This window comes from Falco biarmicus, chromosome 4 (assembly GCF_023638135.1).
Source record: "Falco biarmicus isolate bFalBia1 chromosome 4, bFalBia1.pri, whole genome shotgun sequence".
In the NCBI taxonomy this organism is placed as follows: domain Eukaryota; kingdom Metazoa; phylum Chordata; class Aves; order Falconiformes; family Falconidae; genus Falco; species Falco biarmicus.
The window spans coordinates 110,319,441-110,342,081 of NC_079291.1; the positions used below are offsets into that span (position 1 = coordinate 110,319,441).

The 22,641-nt window shown below is 37.0% G+C and overlaps 1 protein-coding gene across 6 annotated transcripts in view; it reads right to left on the minus strand.

The window, feature by feature from the left end:
• ATG7 (autophagy related 7) overlaps positions 1-22,641 on the minus strand; it is a 122,542-nt gene that overhangs the window by 26,254 nt on the left and 73,647 nt on the right. The window contains exon 19 of one of the 6 annotated variants that reach the window (XM_056335746.1): positions 6,711-6,771. The exons of the other annotated variants lie outside the window; for them this stretch is intronic. Coding sequence (XP_056191721.1) covers positions 6,757-6,771 — 15 coding nt within the window. The 3' untranslated portion in view covers positions 6,711-6,756. The remainder of the gene's footprint in view (positions 1-6,710; positions 6,772-22,641) is intronic. 6 annotated transcript variants of the gene reach the window in all.

The following is a 22,641-nucleotide window of genomic DNA, read 5'->3' on the forward strand; positions in this document are numbered from 1 at the left end:
TGGCTTTTCTTACTTTTGTTTGCATACAAAGCAAGGTTTACTTTTTTGGCTTTAAGTACTGCTTCCAGGGAATTACAAAAACTAGAAAAATCCAAAGACTGTAAGTGTTTCCATTTATGCAGCGATTAAGGTGTTCCTTGAAAAGTTAAAAATTCTTGAGTAAACCCTAAAATGAAGAAAACCCAAACAGCTAAAATATTTTTGCACAAATTGAAAAACTCCTCTACCAGTTGGGAACAAGCTGGAACTTGCATGGGGCCCTGCACACACTGGCAAACATCTTAATTGTTCTGAGCAGACAAAGTCTGTTTAGTCATGTCTGCTGAAGAGGGGAGGATATTACAACACATCTGCGCAGCCTGTTTCCACATAGGTCAACCAGTTCTCCAGGCTCGTTTTTAAACCCCCTTCCTCCAGCCAGAGCACACGCATACGGACACCACTGCACAGGTTGGCCATACACCTGGCTAACGGACAAGTAATCTTTTAATAGAAGCTCACAAATAAGCAATCAGAGAAACAATCTCGGCGTCCTAGTAGGCATGCAGTGCCAACACACACTAATGTCTGGGAGGGATTTTGTAAGAGTCTAAGTATGCCTCAGTGAAATTTCAAAACAAGCACATTCAAAGTGTCAGTGCCCACTGAGGATAGCAATAATATATTTAAAACACACAGGGAACCACAGCATGGCAAATAGGACAGGCAGCAGCTGAAACTGGTCAATGAATTCACATTGCTTTTTCATTTATAAAAGGATGTGGCAGGTAAGAGGACAGATACTCTAGTAAATTTTTTCAGTCCATATTCCAGAAGAGCCAAAAGCTATTCACCTACAGAACATGTTGCATGAGAGACAGAGATATTCAGAAACAGCACTAAGGTGGACCTCACGTAAACCAGATGTGCAAGAAGTAAGGGCAGTTTTGGGCTCTACAAAGACCCAAACATTGTTTTCCTGCTTTGGCAGTGTTACTTCAATTTTCAATGCACACGCTCTCTTTTAGCTGTATTGCATTATTGGAAGGAAGAGTTTTAAGATGTATCTATAGGCTGATTAGGAAACAACATGTGAAATGCCAGTTTGTGAAGAGAAGCTTCATGATGTGGGTCAATCTTGCTCCACAAGACTGTGCTAAGGTCCAGACAACCAGCAAAACATTAAACTAAACCATATACAAATTAGCATACAAATCTTACTGTGCTTGGCTCGCTCCGTCTCATTTAGGGCATGGTATGGCTCACAGAACCCAAAGGTATATTGATTCTGTTCCGTACAGAGAAGGGCCAGTGTGGAACCATGAGGAAATGTTTTATTTGTATGGAAAAAAAACTCCTTTCAGCTTAATTTTGCATTCTGGAGAATTTTCAGCCTTGCAGGTGATAAAGACAGCATCGAGTGGCAGCTTAAATTATTTATACATACTTAAACAAAATCTGAACTAATACATACAAATAAATTTAGTAAATAGTTTAAATTATTTTAAATTCCAACCTTTCAGAACAGAAAATTATGCCTAGGCTTTATGTCTCATTAGATAACTGAGTAGGATTTGGTCTTCACAAGTCAAAAAATTTATAAGACCAGGTTCAACAAAAGGAATTATGTATCTCCACTGATGTCTCCAAGCTGCAGTCAAGTTTTAATCTGGGGCAGCGATAACATCAGTGACATTAGCTTAGAAACAACTCTGTCTGCTTTATTTAAAGCAGCCAATCAAAAAGGGATTTATCTCTAGACTAGCACTCTTCCTACTCCAATATAAAATGAAATTCATATCGAGACCAAGTACACAGCTGGGCAGACACATTGCATTATTTCATTATGGGGATTTTTTTTTTAATTATAGCATTGCTGCTAACAAGAAGTAGTGAAAAAAACAACAAATCACTCAAAAGGCAGAACAAGTTCCAAGTTATTCCAGTTATAAAAGTTCACGCACAAAGATTAGAAGTACCATAAAAACTTGCGGAAAATTATGCAGTGAGTCAAGGTTTATTAAAAGACAATGGGGAATGGAATAATTATTGCATTTTTTCATGCTTGTAAACTGGACTTAAAAAACATTAGATGAGTGGGACAATGTAGCAAAGGTGATACAGTTATGTTCCTTGACTTATATAGCATGGCATGCTTGTATTACTAAAGGCAACCGCTGTTACTTTGAGAAAATGGTGGTGTCACCTTGATTCATAAACCACACCAAAAAGGCAGACTAGATGCATCTCAAAAAAGGGCAGCAGCTAAATGGATGAAATCAAGCAGCAATGAGACCGAAGAATAAATGTATTTAGGCTGTCTGATTATTGGTGATGGCTCTATGAAAAATGAGTTAAAGGAGATTTATGAGAAGTGTTTCATAGAAACCGAGATGAAAAAAGTATTAACTGGGGTTCTAATATCACTACAGACTGGAAGCATAAAAGAAAGGTGCCAGAAAGCTGACAGCAGTGGTAGTGAGAGTTCAAAAGAAGAGAGATAACAAGTAAAATGATTTTTAAGACAAGCCGAAAGTTAGGTCACAAGAAGCATGGATGGGGAGACATCAAAAAGCTTAGGGTGAATAACAATATAAAGGACAAAGAGGTGCTAGAATAAAAGAATTCCTTCAGAAGAAACACAGGTAAAACAATGGACAAAGCAGACACGGTCTGCAGAGGCAGTGCTGTATGGGACTTAATAAAAGAGAAAACCCCGGACATGAAAAGGTATCAGTGACACATATGCCCTGATAGAAAGCAGGCTTCAGTATTGACGCTACATTTGCCTGAAGATTATTTTTTTTTTCCTTTGGAAGTGTCAAAGCAACAATCCAGACTAACCTGTTTAAGAAATATGGAATAAAATTATTTTTGAAGTTTAAGAACCAGATTACACAATATAGGTGTCTCCTGACAGCTCTGATCATAACAAACCATTTTTGTTTTTTAAGGATCGATGGCAACGAGCTAGTTACCATCAAACAGCCTGGAACTCAGCTGACTCAGTACGGACAGACCAAGAGTTGTCATTATGATAAATAATGCTTCAGAGCTGGTTACTGAAGTCATATTCCCAAGGGCTGTACAATGGGAATTCCAGCCTCCCTCTGAACCCAGTTCTTTAAAATTGCTTTGTCTGTTTTGGCCCTAGGCTGCATATTAGAAATGATAAAAGTAGTTCTTTCATACTCAAAGCAAGACAGTTCGATTGCCAGTGTCAACATGACAAAGTGCTTATGGCTATAGGAGGCGGGGGGAGCAAAACTGGGGGGCGCACGGTATGTGCGATGGGGAAAGCTCTGTAGCTAACTCCAGGCAAGTAAGAACATAATTTCTCTCTCCAGTGGAAGCCCAGACTTATCCCACCGTATTTTTTACCCTCTCTATGTTGACTAGACTTAGAATTGTTGCTCTGGCAGCAATTACAGATCAAATTCATTATAATTATTCCTCCAACATAAAGATGAAGAAATGTCCCTGGAAACAATTCTATGTTCTTTGATATACATTCAATGCTTATTTAATCAGTCTTTTCTTTTTTCATAAACAGTGAAAAGAAACAACCAACAAAGAAATAAAAGACGACAATTTCTTGAGACAAAACCAAAACGCTACGCTTTATGCTGGCCTACACATATAAAGCAAGGAGATTTTTTTCTCCCACAAAGTTAGAGTCAACAGATGTTCAGTTTCAGAAGCAGAATACTGGTTTTTGACAGCATATAAATTTGAAATGGGGACAGACAGACCTGCAAGCCCGACAGACTGTAGAGGCTTATCACAGTACCTAAGAGCATCCAAATTACACCCGAATAAGACTTAATATAATATAATAATATAATATAATATAATAAACTCATGACAAAGATGCACATAACTGTTCACCAAAAGCCAGAACAGAAAGTCTAAACAGTAACTTCATCTTGAAGATTTATTCCACTGCCTCAGAATTTGTAATTTGTCTGTAATTGGAGACATTGTTCAGATCTGTAGAGAGCATGCTTCAGCAATTTGCAAAATTCAAAGGGAGTTCACAATACTGCAACGTCAATTTGAATTTTTAAGAGTTTTGGCTCATGCCGTCATTAATTTTTTTATGAACAGAAAATGCTCAAACAAATACAGTCAAAATATACTCAAGAAAAATCCACATAACACTGATTTTAAAATTAGATACTTTATATTTATATGATGTGCATACACTTATGGAACATGGCAAAAATGTTCTGACATAGTACAACGCCTGAAACAAGGCTGTGAATGCAAAACCAGTAAGTGAGCTTGATGAGCCCCTTAAGATATTACATAGCATGCAGTAATCTTAAATTTTCTTTAGTTTATGTACAGTAAGCTTTCACATACTTTATTTATAAACTCTTATTTGGCAATTTCAATTACTTTATTTCCTAGTGCTTCTCCTTTTTTGGACAACTGTTTCTTCACACATTTTGCCCCAAGGCAAATCAGCTGTCTTCCCAGCTGAATGAAATTCCCTTCTCTAGCTCCAAGAAAAAAACATTCTGTTTTGTTGGTTTGTTTAACCAGAGAGAAGCTAGCCTTCAAAAAGCAGAAACCCTTACCTATAACCTGGGTCTTCGGATGCTAAGAACATTCTCCCCACAAATAACTGTATATTCCCACTTAGAAATGCATAAAACCAAGCTTGTCTACCACCGGTTATTGAGTCTGTCTTAACTATCTTTACTAACATTAGCCGTTCTCCTAAACATCATGTAATAAAAAGAGGTAATTACTGGAGCTAAGTTCTGTTACACAAATAGCTTTCAATTAACCATACCAGGGTTTCTGGGGGGAAAAAAAAAACAACCAAAACAAACCCAAAACAACGAAAACACCAAACAAACCCACAACCACACACACACCCCCAAATAACCCCAAAACCAACAACAAAAAAAGCAAAACCAAAACACCACCCCAGGGATGTTCTTACATCTTGACTACCGCTGATGACAGTAAGATGTTGCCATCAGTAAGCTGAGACACAGTAGCTAACTTGGAGTGTTTAAATTCGTTAGTACCTCGTAAAGTTAAACGGCAGGCTCAGCCTCATGTTACATGTCACTGCAAATATTGGACGGTCTTCAAAAGACACTGTCCTACTCCCCTCTTCTGCACTGCATCTAGCAATCACATAACTACGCGTGAACTGTCAGCAGAAAGTAAAATCATTAAAATTGGCGTTATATGTAACTAATTTTCTTCAGTGCTCATTGGTATTAAAGAGCTATGTTATAGTAGTGCCCCAGGACTCCTGTCATGATGTCATCCTTTGCGAAGACATTTTCAAGCTCACCAGGACTCTGTTCCTTGGGTTCAGGCTGCAGTCTAAGCCCTGTGCGCTGCCTACGGATGGAACCGGTGCCCTGACAAAGCCTCCCCCGTACTGGCTGTCCTTTTGGCTACCCACCTTCCTGCAAACAAAATCTTTTGGCCTATTCATTGATACACCTCTACATTCGGAGTATTTTGAGTAGAGTACCAACCAATAAAGCGTCAGCTATCTGTGATCGTCTCATCAAGTCATGATTCTTATATGGTTAATTTCTTACAGATACCATATATTAACCAAGTTGTGAACAGTAGCATGAAGAAGCAAGAATAATGATCTTCTAAAGCAGAGCAACTGAAAAAAACCCAGGTACACGGCTTGGCGTAATGCAGGAAAATTATGTTTACACTAGAAAATTGTAAATGGCTATAGCTGCCATCACCTACTCAGAAGAGGAAGCGAGACACAGGAGGGGATAGGAGATGTGGAGAATCTGGAAGGAGGAAGTTAATAAAGAGCTCTACTTACGCAGGGTTTTTTCATCCAAAATTCTCCAGAAAATTTATTACAGCCAATAGTCTTAAGGCAAATGAAAAGCACCCAAAGCTGCCTGGAATACGATAAGCGTCAAAGTACAAACAACAAAACAGTTTTCATAAAATCATCCATCTCTTTCCATCAAATCAAACCATCTCTGAGCTCACATCCCTCATTTAGGCCTGACCACTTACTTCTCTCCAATCATGATAAATTTAAACTCCGGCTGCAGCTTGGGTGAGATGTAGACTTTGGCAGAGCAATCAGCCCAACGCGCTCTCTCCTTGCTCACTCTTGCCTACTGATGCGGATTAGCAGGCTCTTAGGGATGGCCAATGTAACCGTTCACGGATTTGCAGTGTGAAATGACTTAGGAAAGTGACCTACCTTTGAAGAACAATCAGAATCTAAAACCAGTTCCCAACAGAAAAAAAAAAAGGGAAATGGTAATGACTGGATGACAGTGAAGCCAAGGTGAAACTATTCAGTGTCAAAGTAAGTGATTCAGCTTCAGCCACCTTAAATTTTGCATGCAAATGTTCTATGTCAAAAGATTCCTTTGCTTTTCCAGCTATGTCAGTAAACCCAATACAAGATACTACCTTCTCTACAGACCTTGCTCTGCTTATTCCTTAGGCTGCCACTGCTATATGATCACTACCTAACAGTTCCACATCTCAAACTCAAGACTGAGAATCAACACAATTCAAAAAGATAGAAGCAATCAATAATTTGGACAACCAGAACACACCGAAGGAGTTTGCTAGTTGAATGCAAGCTGCTAGTACTTCATGGCTTAACAATATGCCCAGTGAGAGACAACGTCTAGCATGAGGCCGCCATCCCCAAGCCAACAACTACGCGCCCTCAGCGCCGATGTGAATGAAGAAGACTCGCTTACCCAGCTGCCACTGCCCTTCAGGTCCTTACTTCTGTCTTTCAAACAATCACGCATGACCCTCCTGTTTATCAGATAAAATCAGAATGTGTCTTTTTGTGACTAGATCTTAATTCTCTTTGAAGTTAACTGGAATTTTGGCATTTATTTAAACGATGAAGGATCAGATCCCAAAGTGTTTGTTCAGCAGTTTTGGAAGAATGCCAGTCTTAATAAAATCAATTGAAACACATTTTAAAGACATAGCCAATCAAAATATTTTCAGACTCATAGACTCATCTCAGTATTTGGCATAACTTTTTGGCTGAAATGCACCTTGGTAGAGGTAATACAGCGCTGCAACATGTTCTACAGATTTCATTATACAATATTCTTGTTAATGCAAGCATTTGAATCAGAAGCTTGTAAAGACTTAGCAGTACTGAGATACTATTCACATCTTCTCTCATCTTCACTAATGGAATAATGTCTTTGATAAATCTGGCACATCAAGATTTTAATCCTACTGTTGGAAGAAGTTCATGAACTTACCAAGGTTTTCCCCTTGAGAAAAGAATCCTTTTCAAGATAAGCAACAATATTTAGTTTTCAAAAATTAATTCTAGTGCTTCAATGAAAAACAAGGTAAAAAAAAAAATGTCAAGGGTATTATTATCACTACTTTCCAAAAGTACTAAGTAATAACTAAAGTGGAAAATAGGACTTTTTTTCCACCGTGGCTTGTTATCCCCGTGTTCTTATATTTTCAGTACACAATATACTACGATAATTTGCTACTTTCAGTTTCTTAGAATTACAGACAGAATTAGAAGTCGAGGTGTAAGGATACCTGAAGGCTTCCAGGAAGAAGAGAAAAGGTAGCAACCATTGCTTATACATATACAATCTGATGCATTTGCAGGGTGCATAGGTGAAGAGATTAACTGAAAGCAGAATCTTAGTGCAACCATTTCATAGTTCTGAGAAATCTTGCATGGACATGTTTTTAAAAGATTAATAAAATCCAGCATTCCTTGTAATCTTGTTTATATTTTGTGGTATTATTTACATGCATGAAGTCTCCTGAATTTCAATTTCTACAGTCTTTTGAAAGCTGAAAGTATACTATAAATACCCATTTCCACATCTTGCTGTCTCCATTACAGGCACAAAGACAAGCACAAATTCTCTACTCTTAATATTTAATTAAACTTCAAATCTCCTTACCATTATGACAAGGCTTTTTATTTGAGAACTAAGCAAAACCAATTTTTTCCTTAAAATGCTAGATTAAAATCAAGTTGTCAGAGGTATAAACTGCTCTGAAAATAAAGTAAAAAAAAAAAAAAGAAGAAAAAAAAAAAGGACTTACATTTGTAAACTGATGGTTAGCAAGAAATCAGTGAATAATATTCGACATTCTGAAAAGCTACAGGGATGGCTCTGTTAATAAGGAATTGCTAACTTAAAATAACAACTGTGTTTATCCCGTCTAAGAATACTTAGACTTAACTTGGTTAACAGCCAGTCACACAGCAACAACCACCAAATATTCTATGTTGAGATATCAACAATATAGGTATGTTACATTTCTATATAATTTTGAAACATATTTTTGTGTCTACTTCTAACAATGCTAAATACATGAATATTTTAATTGGTTGTAAAATTTGCATATATATTATAAAAAACATAACGCTGTTTTTGTGGGGAGCAAAAGAACTCTGGTTTTAATTACTGTATCACAATTAAATTACCTAATGTACATAAGTTCTGCAAAGTCTTGGAAACAATAGTGGGTGGTGTTTCCTGGAATAGGGCAATATGTCTTATGACTGGGAAGGAACACACACCACCTCATTTTAATGTTAAGTTGCACAGTTCAATCCACACAGGCAAGAACTAAGAACAGGAAACAGAGGGACTTCTTGTCAGGGTAACTATTCAGAGAATGGAAAAGTTAATTTAGTAGCCCAAGGCAGATAGTTAAGAGTAGCTGAAGTCAATTATATTTGTTTCTACAAAATACTGTATCTATTGCTAGGTTAAGCAAGAGCACAGAAAACATAAATAACTGATTTTAACACTGGTTTTATGATTTACATATTTCAAGAGTACACAATGCAATACTGCAAGACATTGTGAAAATCAGTTTGGAAAATTAAGACTCTTTCACTATTTTACTTGATTACAAAAAAGTTACAGTACTTAAATTGATGTAGGCATATGTACTGCATTTAGATACACAACCCGGTTATCAAATACAAGCCTGCCAAATAAACTGAAAGCCATTTCATACTGAGACACAAAAAACTAATGTGCTAGAACACATTATCTGTGCTTTTCTTTTACTCTTTTGTATATGATTTAAAAACCTACAGCTTAAACAAGACCTGCTACAGTTTACAACTAATTGTATTTTTTAAAGCTTCATTCTCAGTTAATTTAGAAAAACTAAGCTAATCAATATTCTATTATCAGCAGGCAGAGCTAGAACAGTTTTCATTTACTTATGTTGTGAGACTCAAAAATGTTCCCAAATCATTCATAAATTTGATTGTTCAACACTGCATAGGATCATACTAAACTTTCAAATAATGCTGTACATTAATCACTTTGAAGATAAATGTAAATTGTCACATTTTCAATCAGTACACCAACTAGTACCATCAATTCAAAAGTTAATTCATTAGAACAGACCACTTTCAAAACAGAAGTGTGTGTTATAAACTCCTGAAGTTTTTACTGCAGCTGTAGACATTACATTACAAACTTTTTATCAGCTTCTCAACACAGTCTAATAATTATTTGTTTTAAAGTGTATGAATTCCCTTGCACATAATTTGTATGAAAAACAGGTTATATAGATCACAATGGAGCTCACGAAATGATGCAACTACTGAGCTCACCAAACTGCTATCATTCAGTCAAGATACTCTCCTTGCTCCGTCTTAAAAATCGCAGAAGTTGAGGTGGTTTTCAAACTGATCAAGGGAGGCTTGAACCTCATTACTCCATATGTAAGTCAATAGCAAAACTCCCTTTTGCTTCCTTGTAAAATTTTTCAACTTGTTCAAGACTGGTTTTGTATGTTTATTACTAAACATGCTTTCAACATAGTTTAGACTTGTTCAACACAGTTATAAGCTACATTGCGTCTAAAGGCAGAAAGTAACCTGTGAACATGGCCTCTAAATCCAACAATAATGTGGCCTAGCACAATTATTTTTAAGGTAAATTGTTGCAAAACCTAGGTTTATGGTACATAGTTATTAACTTAAATAAAAATTGATGACAAGTGTGAGAAGAAGGGTTATGGTCAGCTCTGCTTCCAAAAATTTAGGCACTGGGCAGTCCGACCATGCCCAAACATGTATTGGACTGAGGCTTAATATATTCTATTAAAGAGTAAATGCAAGAATTATAAAAATTCCTGGTCTCTTCCTAGCAGTAGAAACCACTAGAATTGGGACCATAAATTACTTCACCAGAGAGGAAGACAGAGATGGGAACAACATTGCTCAGTAGGATTTTTATTTATTTATTTATTTTTATGTTTGGAACAGCAATTATTTTCCAAAACTGCTTGTCTCGGTAAAACAGAAACAGCAGCTTTGCTACACGTGAAAAGTGTCTGTCAGACCACAGATAGCTCTAATAATTATCAAGCTGAAGTTTAGCAAAAAGTAAGTTGGGGTTTTTCTGCATGTGTCAACACAATCCCCAATTTCAAGAGTATTCATGAATAATTGATGCAGGTGACAATACTTGTCTTCTAACATAATGACCTGTATTTAAAAACAAGCAAGTTAGAAAGTTTCTGAATGTTTAGCCATCTGCAAAATTAGGTCTTGTTTCTACTGCAGCAAAATCATTTACCTTTCCCTGCCATCAACTCCATTCAAAACCATGATTTAAAGTTTTCAGATTATTTTTGTAAGAATAGTATTAAAAAAATCAATAAGCAATATAATCAAGGGCAACTCGTATTTCTGCTAACTAAAAAGTACGCCTAAATGCTTAAGCTCAATATGAGATTTTGGTGTAGTTCAAGTCTTGTGATTAAAACTTTCAGAAGTGCAAGCTTAGTAAAATACAAGAACTGAGCACAATGAGGGATTTATGCCTGGTATGTGTTTGTCTCCAAGAATTACTATACTTTTGCTTAGAATTATAGAAAAAATTAAGTTAGGGACACCTGGAGGTCATTTACTGTGACCCCCACACCAAGCAGGGTCAAGGCAAGCAGGCTCAGGCCTTGCCCAGTTAAAATCTGAGGATCTCCAAGAACAAAGATCCCTCAACCTCTTCCTGTCCCTGGTCCAGTATCTGACCACCCTCAGGATAAAAAGACAACCAAAAAACCACCAACAAAAACCTGCTCAAAAAACCCACTGAAAAAGCACACAGTCTTTTTTCTTGCACCAAATCAGAACCTCCCATGCTCCAGCTGTGCTGTCCCCATGTGCTTTCTGGAACAATCCGGCTCCGTTTTCCCTGTGCACTGCCCCAGGGTCCTTGAAGAGAGCAAGAAGCTGTTAACACACACACCACCATCCCCCCCCCCCCCAAAGGAAGAGCACTGCTGTCAGGCAGGCAGACCTGCTGGAGCAGCAGAGCAGGCAGAACTGGCTCTCCTCCAGTCAATCCCACACAGCTCCCAGGCTCCTGAGCAGTCTATTGGCATCTGTGAAATAACAGAATCTCTCTTAGGGTCTCATTTACTCAAGTATCACTAAAACAATTTGCATGCAGCTGTAAAGGGAATGCACGTCATTTTGAAGTATCTCCTCAGCCCCGGACCACTGTCACCGTCTTTGCTCTCCAATGAACTATTCCCACTTACAAAGAACCGGTGGCAAGCTCTGCAACTCCTTTTGACACATCAAGAAACAAATCAAGGCTAAAAGCATGAACATTTACCCCTTGCATATAAATACCCAGATGTTAGCTGTAACACCACGCACCCTGGGGAGGCCTGTCAGTTGTCTACTTGACTACTGTGAAATTAAATACTGTATGTGTAAACTAACAGTAAATAACTAATGACTTTGTGTCCTCCTGTTTAAATTCACCCTTTTGCTTCCCCACATTTGACACTGTTGCATGCTTAGAAAGACAGAAATATTGTGTTGCAAGTGCAGCACCCCCTAACAGGTTTGGGGGTTTATTTAAAAAAAACAACATTAAAACAGACACAAGTGTGAAAATGTGGAATGTGATCACTTTTAAAACCAAACCTATTCATCAGGATTCTACGGCAAGTTCTCTCAGAATGAAGAGCTCTCTGCACTGGTAATTTAAAGTAAAAATCTTGCCACTTCACCACATTCCTGTTGAACAGACCACAGTCAAGACTATTGCTCTGTAAAATTACAGATGTTTACAGCTAAAGGTTTTTTTTCTTCACAACAGCAGAATAATTTTTGTTCAGCTCCACTCAAAGGAAGCCTGTATCACTTAAAATCAGAGCTGTTTTGCAAAGTGTCCCTTTTCTTTAAGTTAACCTTGATCTTAATTAGAAACCAGGTTTCAATACCTGTTCAAAGATGTGGCTTCCCTATAAACAACACCATAGTGAACACTATAGTAAATGAAACAATGGACAGGTGTAATCTTACATTTTGACTAGGAGGAGAAATGCAGTCAAAACAAAGAGTTAAGAGTTTGTTTTATTTAGTTAAGACTAACAATTTCAAACAAGGGAAGACACACTCTCAATTTAAGATTATTTTCCTCCAAGCAGGAAAACAACAGTATCTTTAAGGCCAAATGACATTTGATGGATTGTTTTGCTCCAAATATTAAAATATCCAACACATGTATCAGGAATATCCCTGAAAAGACAACCTGCACACAGTAAAGACCTATTCCCTGATTGCTAAATAACTTTATATTTAAGACAACTAAAACAAAGACAGCATGAAAGCATAAATACTTCCAAAATCCAGCAATTACTGAGCCTTTTCAAAGAAGTTTTTATCTCTTAATTTTCAAAACACTACATACAACAGAGGTTTGAGTTTCCATGTGCAAATATATTCTAATATACTAGACTTTGGTCAGCATCTTATATAATTCCAAGGTTTGTATTTGCACGCAGCCAGAGAAGTATCTCTGCAGCTGTCTGGATGCAAAATAAAAACCACCTCTCCAACAAAGAATTCCATTTTTATACCACGTTCACAAGGACCATACTACCCCTGCTACAATTCTGATTCACAGGCAATTAGCTAATTAACTAAAAAGCCAAAACAAACCAGAACAAGCCTTGATCACGTCCTGGCCATCTAGCATTGCACACCTAGAAACACATGGTGGAAAAGAAAGCGGAGGAGGGAGGGAAGCATTAGCTTTAAAATTCGCTTGGATGCCGATCCAACACCATGGCTTCTCTGGGAACACCACCCAGAAGCATCTATGAACATTTTTCATAACTTAACGGCAAGTCTTGCAAATAAGTTTACTTTCCAGTTGTATGCCCTTACATGGTTCATTTTTTTAAATTGCTTTCTTATGACTCTTATGCACCCGTGAAAACGAAGACAAGCAAGCGCTACTGTTTCGTCGGAGAGCTCGAAGACATCTGTGAAGGCAAGCCAAATCCCTCCTCTTTTCTCTCTTATTCAAGTATTTGATGAATAATAACATCAGCACTCAGAAAATGCTAAGTCCCTTATATCAACCAACCACTCAGAGGGCAAGATAACCTGCTGCTTTCAGGCTTAGTTTATTTGCCTAACATTTCTAAAGACTCAGAATACATTGTTTAAATCATGATACAATGCTCTACAAACATGAGGCTCTATCAGTTTGGCTGAAGTATTAACAACAAACTCTCCCTTCAAATAACAGGAGCCCTACATATTAGCATAGTTTAGGAGCTAAGTGCATAGAAAAGCCACTGTCCCAATTTGTACTTAGTGTTATTTTTAACCCACAGTTCAAAATATCTGAAGATGACCATTTTAATACATTGGAATGAAATTTGACTGTTGAACAGAGAAAAATAGATTTAAGCCACTTCCAATACAACTTTTGTATTTTTGATCTTTTAAATCCCTTCCTTAGCAACAAAACCCAACAAAACATAAATACAAAGTTAATTTATTACCTACATCTTCATTGCCTAAGTTTCTTCTTTTCTCTGTCAGCTAAACGTGACAGAGTTCCAGAAGAAACATTATTAGTCAGTGGCCTAAAGGAGAAGGGGCAATACAGGGGTCCCATTTGCTGAAGGTGTAACTGTTTTTATTTATTTTCCCTCTCTCTGTGAAGAGGGGAATGTGAGAACACCATGAAACCAATTACACTTGAGACATGATAACTGATGAAGTGCCAAGAATAAGACAATGTAATCAGGAATCAAATTTTGTCATACCTGTGTACTTGTTTGTTAAGACAGAATTTATCTTATTTTCCCAAGAGAAGCTACTGAGGATAGCTGGGAAAAGTCTCCTACACCAGCAAGAGCTTTCAAGAAGTGAATATGTGAGTTTCTGTCAAAATCCAATTACATTAATTATAAACTAATTTATAATCCAAAGTTGTTGACTGGCACTGAGTAACTTTAAGGATTTAAGATCTCAGAGATGATCACTGCATGTGAGAATTCTGAGAGATATTGAGAAATACGCCAGAGGCTTCGCTTCTCAAATTAATCCTTCATCTCCCAGAATACACAATAGTACTGTAAGCATTATATAAATACTTCAGATGTAATCTATTCTAATTCCCTTCCCATTTCAACAGAGAAAATCATATGGTGCTGTATTTTGTAAAGATATGAAAAAAAAATTGTATAGTTTTAAATTATTGAAAACACAGCCCTTAAAATGGGACAGTGACCTCACAGTAACTACACTAACTGTAACTTAATGACATAAAAGAGGAATACCACTAAATACTGTTAAATTCTAATTTAAACATTGGAATTTTAATACAAATACCTAAATTAAATAGAAATAACAGGAACAGGGAAACCCGTCTGCACTATCAAAAGAACTGCAGGAATAAATTAGCATTACAGTTAGAGCCACGAAAAGACTGTGCCTAAAAACCTGCCTTTATTATCAATGCACCACAATAGTAAAGCTTGAATGAACACTCTTCAGATAGCCCCTCAGCAATTCCTTCTAAGAGAAAAGGGCTTGTGGTAAAAGGCTTTGTGCAAAAGACCCTCCAAAACAACACAATATTTGCATAGGAGTGACCTGAACATAATTTGATTAGCAACAAGATCCCATACGTTAGTATGAAAACATTCCTGCTATTTGCTAAAATTATAGATTGACATACAGATTTCAGAACTAAAATGAACCAAAGTATTATTTAATTCACCATGAATTTTTGTTATGTTATTGTCAGAATGTAACTGCCCATGTCAAATGAAGTATGTATGCATTTATAATCAGGCACAGAAACAGGGCGATGATGCAAATTAACTCATTGGAATAATACATCTCTTTTTGCTGGACTATAGAAATAAATTGTAAAAGAACGCATGCCCAGCTAAGAATACACAGTTTCGATGTCAAGACATTTTTTGTTTGGTAACTGAAACTATCACAGAGGAAATAAAAATCTACATTCAGTTTTGCTTCACTTTTTTTTTTTTAAACAAGGTTTTGCTTTATTTCTTGCCTTCCCCTTTCCCCCGTGCCATTAGCACGTTATGTGCTTGACAACTTGAGTGTCTTAAGTTATTCTGTGAAAGCAGTCAGGCAAATACATGACAAAAATATCTTCAACTGTATCCTCAAGTTATAATAGTTGGGGGAAAATAAAAATAGTTGATTTCAGCGTTGCAACAGTGCAGCAGTATCCTTGGAAACCATAGTGCAGCATCAAAGAACACTCCACATGACAGCAAAGAATCAGATAAAAAACATGCACACAGGCCGAAGAGGTAAGAGCTGTAGTTCATTTTTTCACTTCAAATTGCCCTGCGATTATGTCATAACAGATCTACTATAATTAAGACTATAATAAATTAAATATATACAATTACCTCTAGCTTTATATATATAAAAATATAATAAATAAAAAAATATTAAAACTGTAAGAACACAGTTTTGGTATATGCTATATTAAAATCACTTGTAATGCAAAAATCCACTCACAGACATGGCACTGAGAATATTGATGTAGCCTTAATGAAAGTTAGCACAGAAGAGCAAGGCAGCTGCATTTAAACCAATGGCAAGTTATCATACTGCCAGTCAACAGTACATCATTACATCCATACCTACCATAACATCCTTTCCCTGAGAAAGTTGCTGGGTGTCAGATACATACTCTGAGTCACTTATGATTTGATTCAGTTTGTACTCAAAATAATCACAAATTTTCAGCGTGGGGTCAAATTCTTAATGAGGTTCAAAAAGATTAAAGAGCCCAGTCTTCAATCACACTAGGTCAACTATGTAAGACAAGGAAAATATTTTATTTTTCAAATCATAATCTACTGAAGAAAAGCTGAGAAGTATAAAAAGACATATATACTAAGAGCACAACAACCCACCAGCAAGGCAAATGCAAATGATCAAATAAATCACCTTGTAGAAAATAATCTTCAAGGAAAAGCAAAGGCACTGATTTAAACCATTTCTGTTTGCTTTATTGCCTACAAGTAGTTCCTATGTAATAATCTTTACACACATAAACCGAGAAAAAATGAAAGCGAACTAAATTTAATTTTTTATATAATTCACAAAATTACAAAAATTGGTAACATAAAATACATGTTAATATTATTAAATATTCTAACTGGTTAAACATATCAAGATGTGATGGCTGAGCTTTAGTGCCTTCCTGTTAACCTCCCTGTTAGCCAGGAGTGATTATGTATGACTAGAATATTTGGAAAAATTCAGCATAACACTGTAAGATGCCTCACCTGTTTCTAACGTCTTCATCTCACCCTGGGAATTACCGTTTTCCATTTCATTCCCAACTGTGTTGTCTGTTAGTCAAAATTTAAAAACTGAAAGCGTTACGAAAGGAATTTTCCCAACCTGTGCTGAGGTAGACTGTCACTCCAATTTAATTGATACCTACCCATTTTAAACAGCCTGTGCGTGGAACAAAGCGCTCCCATTAAATGCTCTCCTCATAATGTGAGCTCAAGAGCCCCCACATTTCGCAGGGGTGTGCTTTCAGAGCTGGCTAGCTGAGGGGCCTGTCCCAACCTGGTTTCTTTCCCCAACACCCTCCCTTCTAACATACGTCTAGCAAGAGACTTGTCATCCTCTGAACTCTTTCTCTTAGGAGGTTTAACTCTATGGAATATGTACGGAGAAGAGGTTTTGGGGTTTCGTCTTTATCAGTTTGGTTGCATCCTAAGTCTTGTTTCAGAAATCCAGAATCCCAGTCCACCTTGTACAGAACATTAATGAACTGAAATCGAACGTCTGGTCCGAAGAGCTTTGCTAAGAGACATATAGACAAAAATTAGGAAGACATGAGAAACAGGTAATTTGCCCAGTGTTGTAGCACAGACTTTACCACTGAGCCCACTGCCTACACTTTTCTCAAAAGTTAACTCACATGTCTTTACTGTGTATTTTAAGTACTGCTGTAAACAAAAGGAACCTCCCCCTGCCCTCCACTAATACCCCTTAAAACTACCACTAAGTGAGGAGGGTTAGGAAAGAGGAGAGAGGCGGTCTTGCCACCGTTACTTCAAATACCAAAGGCACACTAATTCTCAGTTTACAAGAGTCCAAGCAGCCTTGCATGGGCCACAGTGAAGCAAAGCCATGCCAATTGTTACTGAAACGGAACTACTTGTAGCCAGTTTTTCTCACAGTTGTAACGGGTAATGCTCTGGTTATTGACTATGGTGTCATATAGGCAACTTCCCTTCAAATCTAAATCCTTTACTGGTCTGACATGCTCGCTCAGCCACTTGGGATGAAAGCCTACTGTGAAGTTACACTGGAGTTCCAGCCGACTAAATAAGAACCTTTCTACTCTCCTCCATAAGAGGGAACTGATAAACATCTGGTCTTTGGAAATTACTTTGTGATGTTTGGATTTTCTACCAGCAAACTACTCTCACACACTGTGGTATATCACCACATGACACTGTACTTTTCCAAGAAAAACCTAGTAAAATGAAAATACTTCATTACCATGAACTCTTGTTTCTTAAAAGTTACATAATTACTCTGCAATCTCTTATAAGATCTTATTTATTTTAGTTTTAATTATTCACTTCAATGAAAGGATTATTTCATAAAATGAATCTTTTCACTTTAAAAAGTACAAGTCTTTTTTTCTGCACTGTATATATTTTGTTTACCACTTGCCAAACTGTTATTTCACATATGTGAAAAGAAAGCTGGACTGAATACATATGAAATAAACCATTGGCAAAGGAAGTGCAAGGGCTTGCCATTGAGAAGATTAGATTCACAAGAAACGCCTTTTACTTTTTCCAAAATCAACACACACATTAAAAAAACCAACAAACCAACTAGTAAAAAGAAAAAGCAAAGATCTTTATAAAAAGAGAAGGAATTTTTCAGGTAACACTGAATTTCCAGGTTACTTAAATTAACCTCAAAAGACTTGCATGTTTCAATAGTATGTTCACTAGAACACTAAGGCTCACTACACCGAGTAAAGCAGAAAATTATTAAGCACCGGTTTTATTCAAGTCCATGTTCCCCACGTGTTTAGCAAGACTGAAAACTCTGATTACATCATCAATTCCAATTAGATTTTGTGAAAACAGCACTTAAATTCTGCAGCTTTCATTAATTTTTATTCCATCTTGCTCAGTCCATAGCCTTAAACATAATCTATCTCAGTCCATAAGGCACATTGTGTTTCCTTAATTTGAGAGATCAAGAGAAAGAATATATTAAAAAACAAAGTTCTGGTATATACATGCACTGTATGTATAATTGACTGCAGACTAAGGGTCAATTTCCAGGCAGGAACTGGTTGCACACGCAGTGTTTGCATCCCTCTAGCTCTCAGCTGTGATAGAAAATTGTTTTCAGCCAAACACAGACTTGTAAAATTTTAAATGAAATTATTTCATTAAGCAGCTTCATCTCACCAAACTGCACAGATTCAGTTCCCAGAAAAGTCTTCTAGGTGCAGATTTTCTAAACGGAATCTCAAAGATGGACTGTTAGCAGATAGGGCAGACACAAGTTAGGAGAAAAAAGTATTGCAAAGATGCTACATAACTTCACTGTTCTAAAGAAAGATTTTATAAAGTTTACTATAGTTATCAGTATATGCTTTAAATTATCAGTAACATACCACTATAAGAATCAGATTAAATTATACCATCAGCTATTTCATGCTATTCCTTGTTCATAACATTTCAACTATGCAGCTAAGTTTACATTTCTTTCAACTCTGCAACAGCCTAAACACAAAAGTAAATGAAACACACACCTATGAAATACTAGTTTCTAAAATAATTTTAAAGCCAGTAACGTTCTGAAAAAATTTCAAAGCTTTAACAGGTGAAAAAACAATGACAGTGAGATTGAATTCCCTGACAAAAACCATACAAGGGCAGAAACAAAACCTGGATAGGATTCAAGGATCCCCGATTGTTCCTTTTCTGCTCGAAATGCACATTCCTTTCTAAACCCAAAACAAAAATAAAAGATGTGAGAAGATTTATGACAAGTGAAGCTGTCCTTTTATCCCCATCACAACCACAAATTTTGGTTGAAACGTAGTTATGCAGAAAGTCACACTTCCACAGCATAGCGCAAAATACTGTCAGATTAGAGTGCTTAAATGTCTTATTAGCAGAAATTGTTGTATTTCAACTGTTTTTTCCTCACTCTTAGTAGCTCTCAGAAGATCCTAGCAGGTATAAACATGCTCTCTTTTAATTTTAACTGCTGTGACTGATTCCCAGTTTCAGCAAATTATAATCAAGTACCCATTGCGCATAACAATCATTTAATGGCCGAAAAACCATAATAAAGAAAGCTTTAATGAAGAAAGCTGGAAACTTGCCAGAATTTTATGGCAGTGCACTCCAAAAGAAAGAGTTACAATCTGTATTTAAGATTAAGAGAACCTTTTAATCCAGATGGCCAGAATTAAACAAGGCAATGCAGGGAAATTTTGATCAAAAGCTGGTACAACATGAAAGTACCAAAATTCCCCCAGTAAACCACTGCTAATTATTTCAAACAGAGGTTGCATGTTCATTTTGTATAGTGAAGAACTTTGAGGAAAATACAATATGAATGTGTTCCTTTCTCTGTGATATCTACTCACGTTATGACGAAAGTACGGACCACTTTGGCAGCAAGAAATCTGTTTTCACGTCATTTATTGTGGGGAAATATTTGGACAGTTAAATAATAAAATTTTAAAGGAGTTTGCAAAATTAATGACAAATTATTTCAGATTATTATACACATAGTTTTAAGATACAGCTGAGTAAACTACAGGTGCTGCAACAGAAACTTGAAAAGGTCCTTAGTTTCAGTATTGAGTTATTAATACAGACAACATCCAAGTTTCAGTTTGCTGTCTTCTCCTTTAAATTCACTTGGAACTGCTGACATGTGACTTTGTAATATTGGCTTTCCCCAACTCATCTCCCAGTCAGCAACAGAGGATGTGGGATTTCCTATTTCGCATAAGCCCCACTGTGAAGGTCCTGCTCATCGTCAGATTTGTCACCAGATGGGTGCGAACAGGTCGCTCACTGTATGGCTCCTGATAGCGTCACCCTCGATGAGCTGGGATCGTATCATCTGGTATCGAGGGTATTTATAGCCAGTAAATTGTTGCATATTTCTAAATCCCTTAAAAAGTAAAAATACGGGGGATTTAAATAGAGCAATATAGCAGTAAGAGATTTTGGTTTTTAATGACCCTCTTTCTGCTTCTGTGAGGTTTATACAAACACCAGGGGGAAAGTACGCATAGGAGAGGATTTCTCAGCTCCTCTATAATAAAAAAATTCTTATCTTCTGCAGGTCTTTTTACGCTCATGAAATAAAACCCCTGTAATATTCATTAATGAATAAGAAATCACAGAGCCCAGTCAAGCCTGAACTTCCACAAAACCAGCAACATTTCACTCTCCTAAAAACACCTAACAAGAGCCCACTTTGTACGCCGACCTATTCTTACTCTGACGTTTACGCTCATTTTTCGTTCTGTGGAGGCCAAGCCAGTGCTGAATCAGGACACAAATCGCTCTGTCACAGACAGGAGTCAGGAACACCGATTCAGACCAAAACATAAGGAATCCTTGTGAAGATCTTTGTAACACAGACAGCGGGCAAATCCCAGTGTCTAGTATTGCTTCACACAGCCTTGTTCCGTTCCTCAGCCCCGGGAGCATCAGAGCATACCCTGTCATTCCTGCACTCTTGGTGCTATCCCTGTGTTGTTCTGGAGAACTGAGAAGTGATCTGGTTTTTCACAGACTGACTTTTTGCTCTTGCTTAAGATAGTTTTAATTGGAAGAAGGCTCACCGTATCTTTGGTTTGTATTTTTTCCATTTTATAGTTTTCTGACAGCAGTAACCTTTGAAAGCCTGCCAGTCTTCCTTAAATGAAAAAGAACCTGCAAAATCTGATCAGTTTGGCTCTGCACTGCTGTCCGTATTTACACTTTATACTCCTGCTGTTCATGTGCAGATACAGAAAGCAACTTCAGTTATCTCTGTTAACACAGCTCCTGCTCCCAGCCACAGAACAAGGTCTACTTGCATGCCCGGGGCAGCACAGCACTGCCGTGTTTCTGGAGTTCTCAGTTCTGCCTAACAGATTGAAGGAGTTGAGAAGAACTTGTGAGAACATCAGTGGTGTAGACAGGTTTGACAGAAGAGTGGAAACTAAGGCTGAGACATTTGTCTGAAATCCCAGGTAACAGGTTCATACTCGCTGTGTAACGTTTTGCCATTTCTAAATGTTATAATTTTCCCTGTGAGCTCACGCAGGGTTAACAAAACATTATTGACATATATCGAAATCAGCAAAAATATTGCAGCACCTGAACATGATCTGAATTAAAATATGTACTTCTGGTGATAACAGGATCTCCTGGATTATTTGCAGATGGAGCAGTAGAAAGTAAATCTTGCCCAAAAGCAACAATGAGAGCTTTGACGGGCATGCAACTGATACCTCCTTGGGGCAATGACCAATCCAATGATGTTAATGCCCCCTCAAGCCTAATTTTTCAAACAAAACTCTTCTGCTATATCAATCACATCAAGGTTTCTGCTGCACAAGAGCTGCTGCTGTCACATTAATGGTTCACTGGTTTGTTATGCCAGTAAAGTACGCACTGGTGCTTGCAATGGTTTACACACAGGGCAGGGAAAGCCAATACCAACCTAACTATTATTATGGTTGACTATTCGTCACAAACAGCCCTGAAAGCAGCAAGAAAAACAAACCAAAGCAAAATCACATATGAAATTCATTAATGAAAAATACAGAAGGAAAAACTGGTTGAGGAAAAAAGATCAAAATTGCCAAAACAATTGCAAAACGCAAAAAGAAGTCAAAAGACAGCAGCTAGCCTACATAACTGAACTATTCTGGCTCTTTTTTCCAGAATCCAGGGAAATTAATGAAATAATATCATACTTGGTCCTGTATCTGCACAGCAGATGGAACAGCATTGACTCATGCTCCAAAGCTCTACTCTCTCTGCTACTACAAGAGAATTCTTAGTATAATTAAGTTAAAAATTACAAAATACCATACTGAAATAAATACTGGAGAACAAATTATTATAAAATACTCATAAAAATGTTCGTTCCCCCCCCCATCAATATGTTGTTTATTTGTGGAATGCTTGCAATTGTTTTTTAAGGGAGTCATAAAAATTCCTCACTCACCAGGAGTCCATTCATGAGGGCAATGAATTTCCAGAGGACCTGATTTTTTATACAACTTTAAAGTAGTATTTTTGGATACAAATTTTAAAAAATGTTTTTAT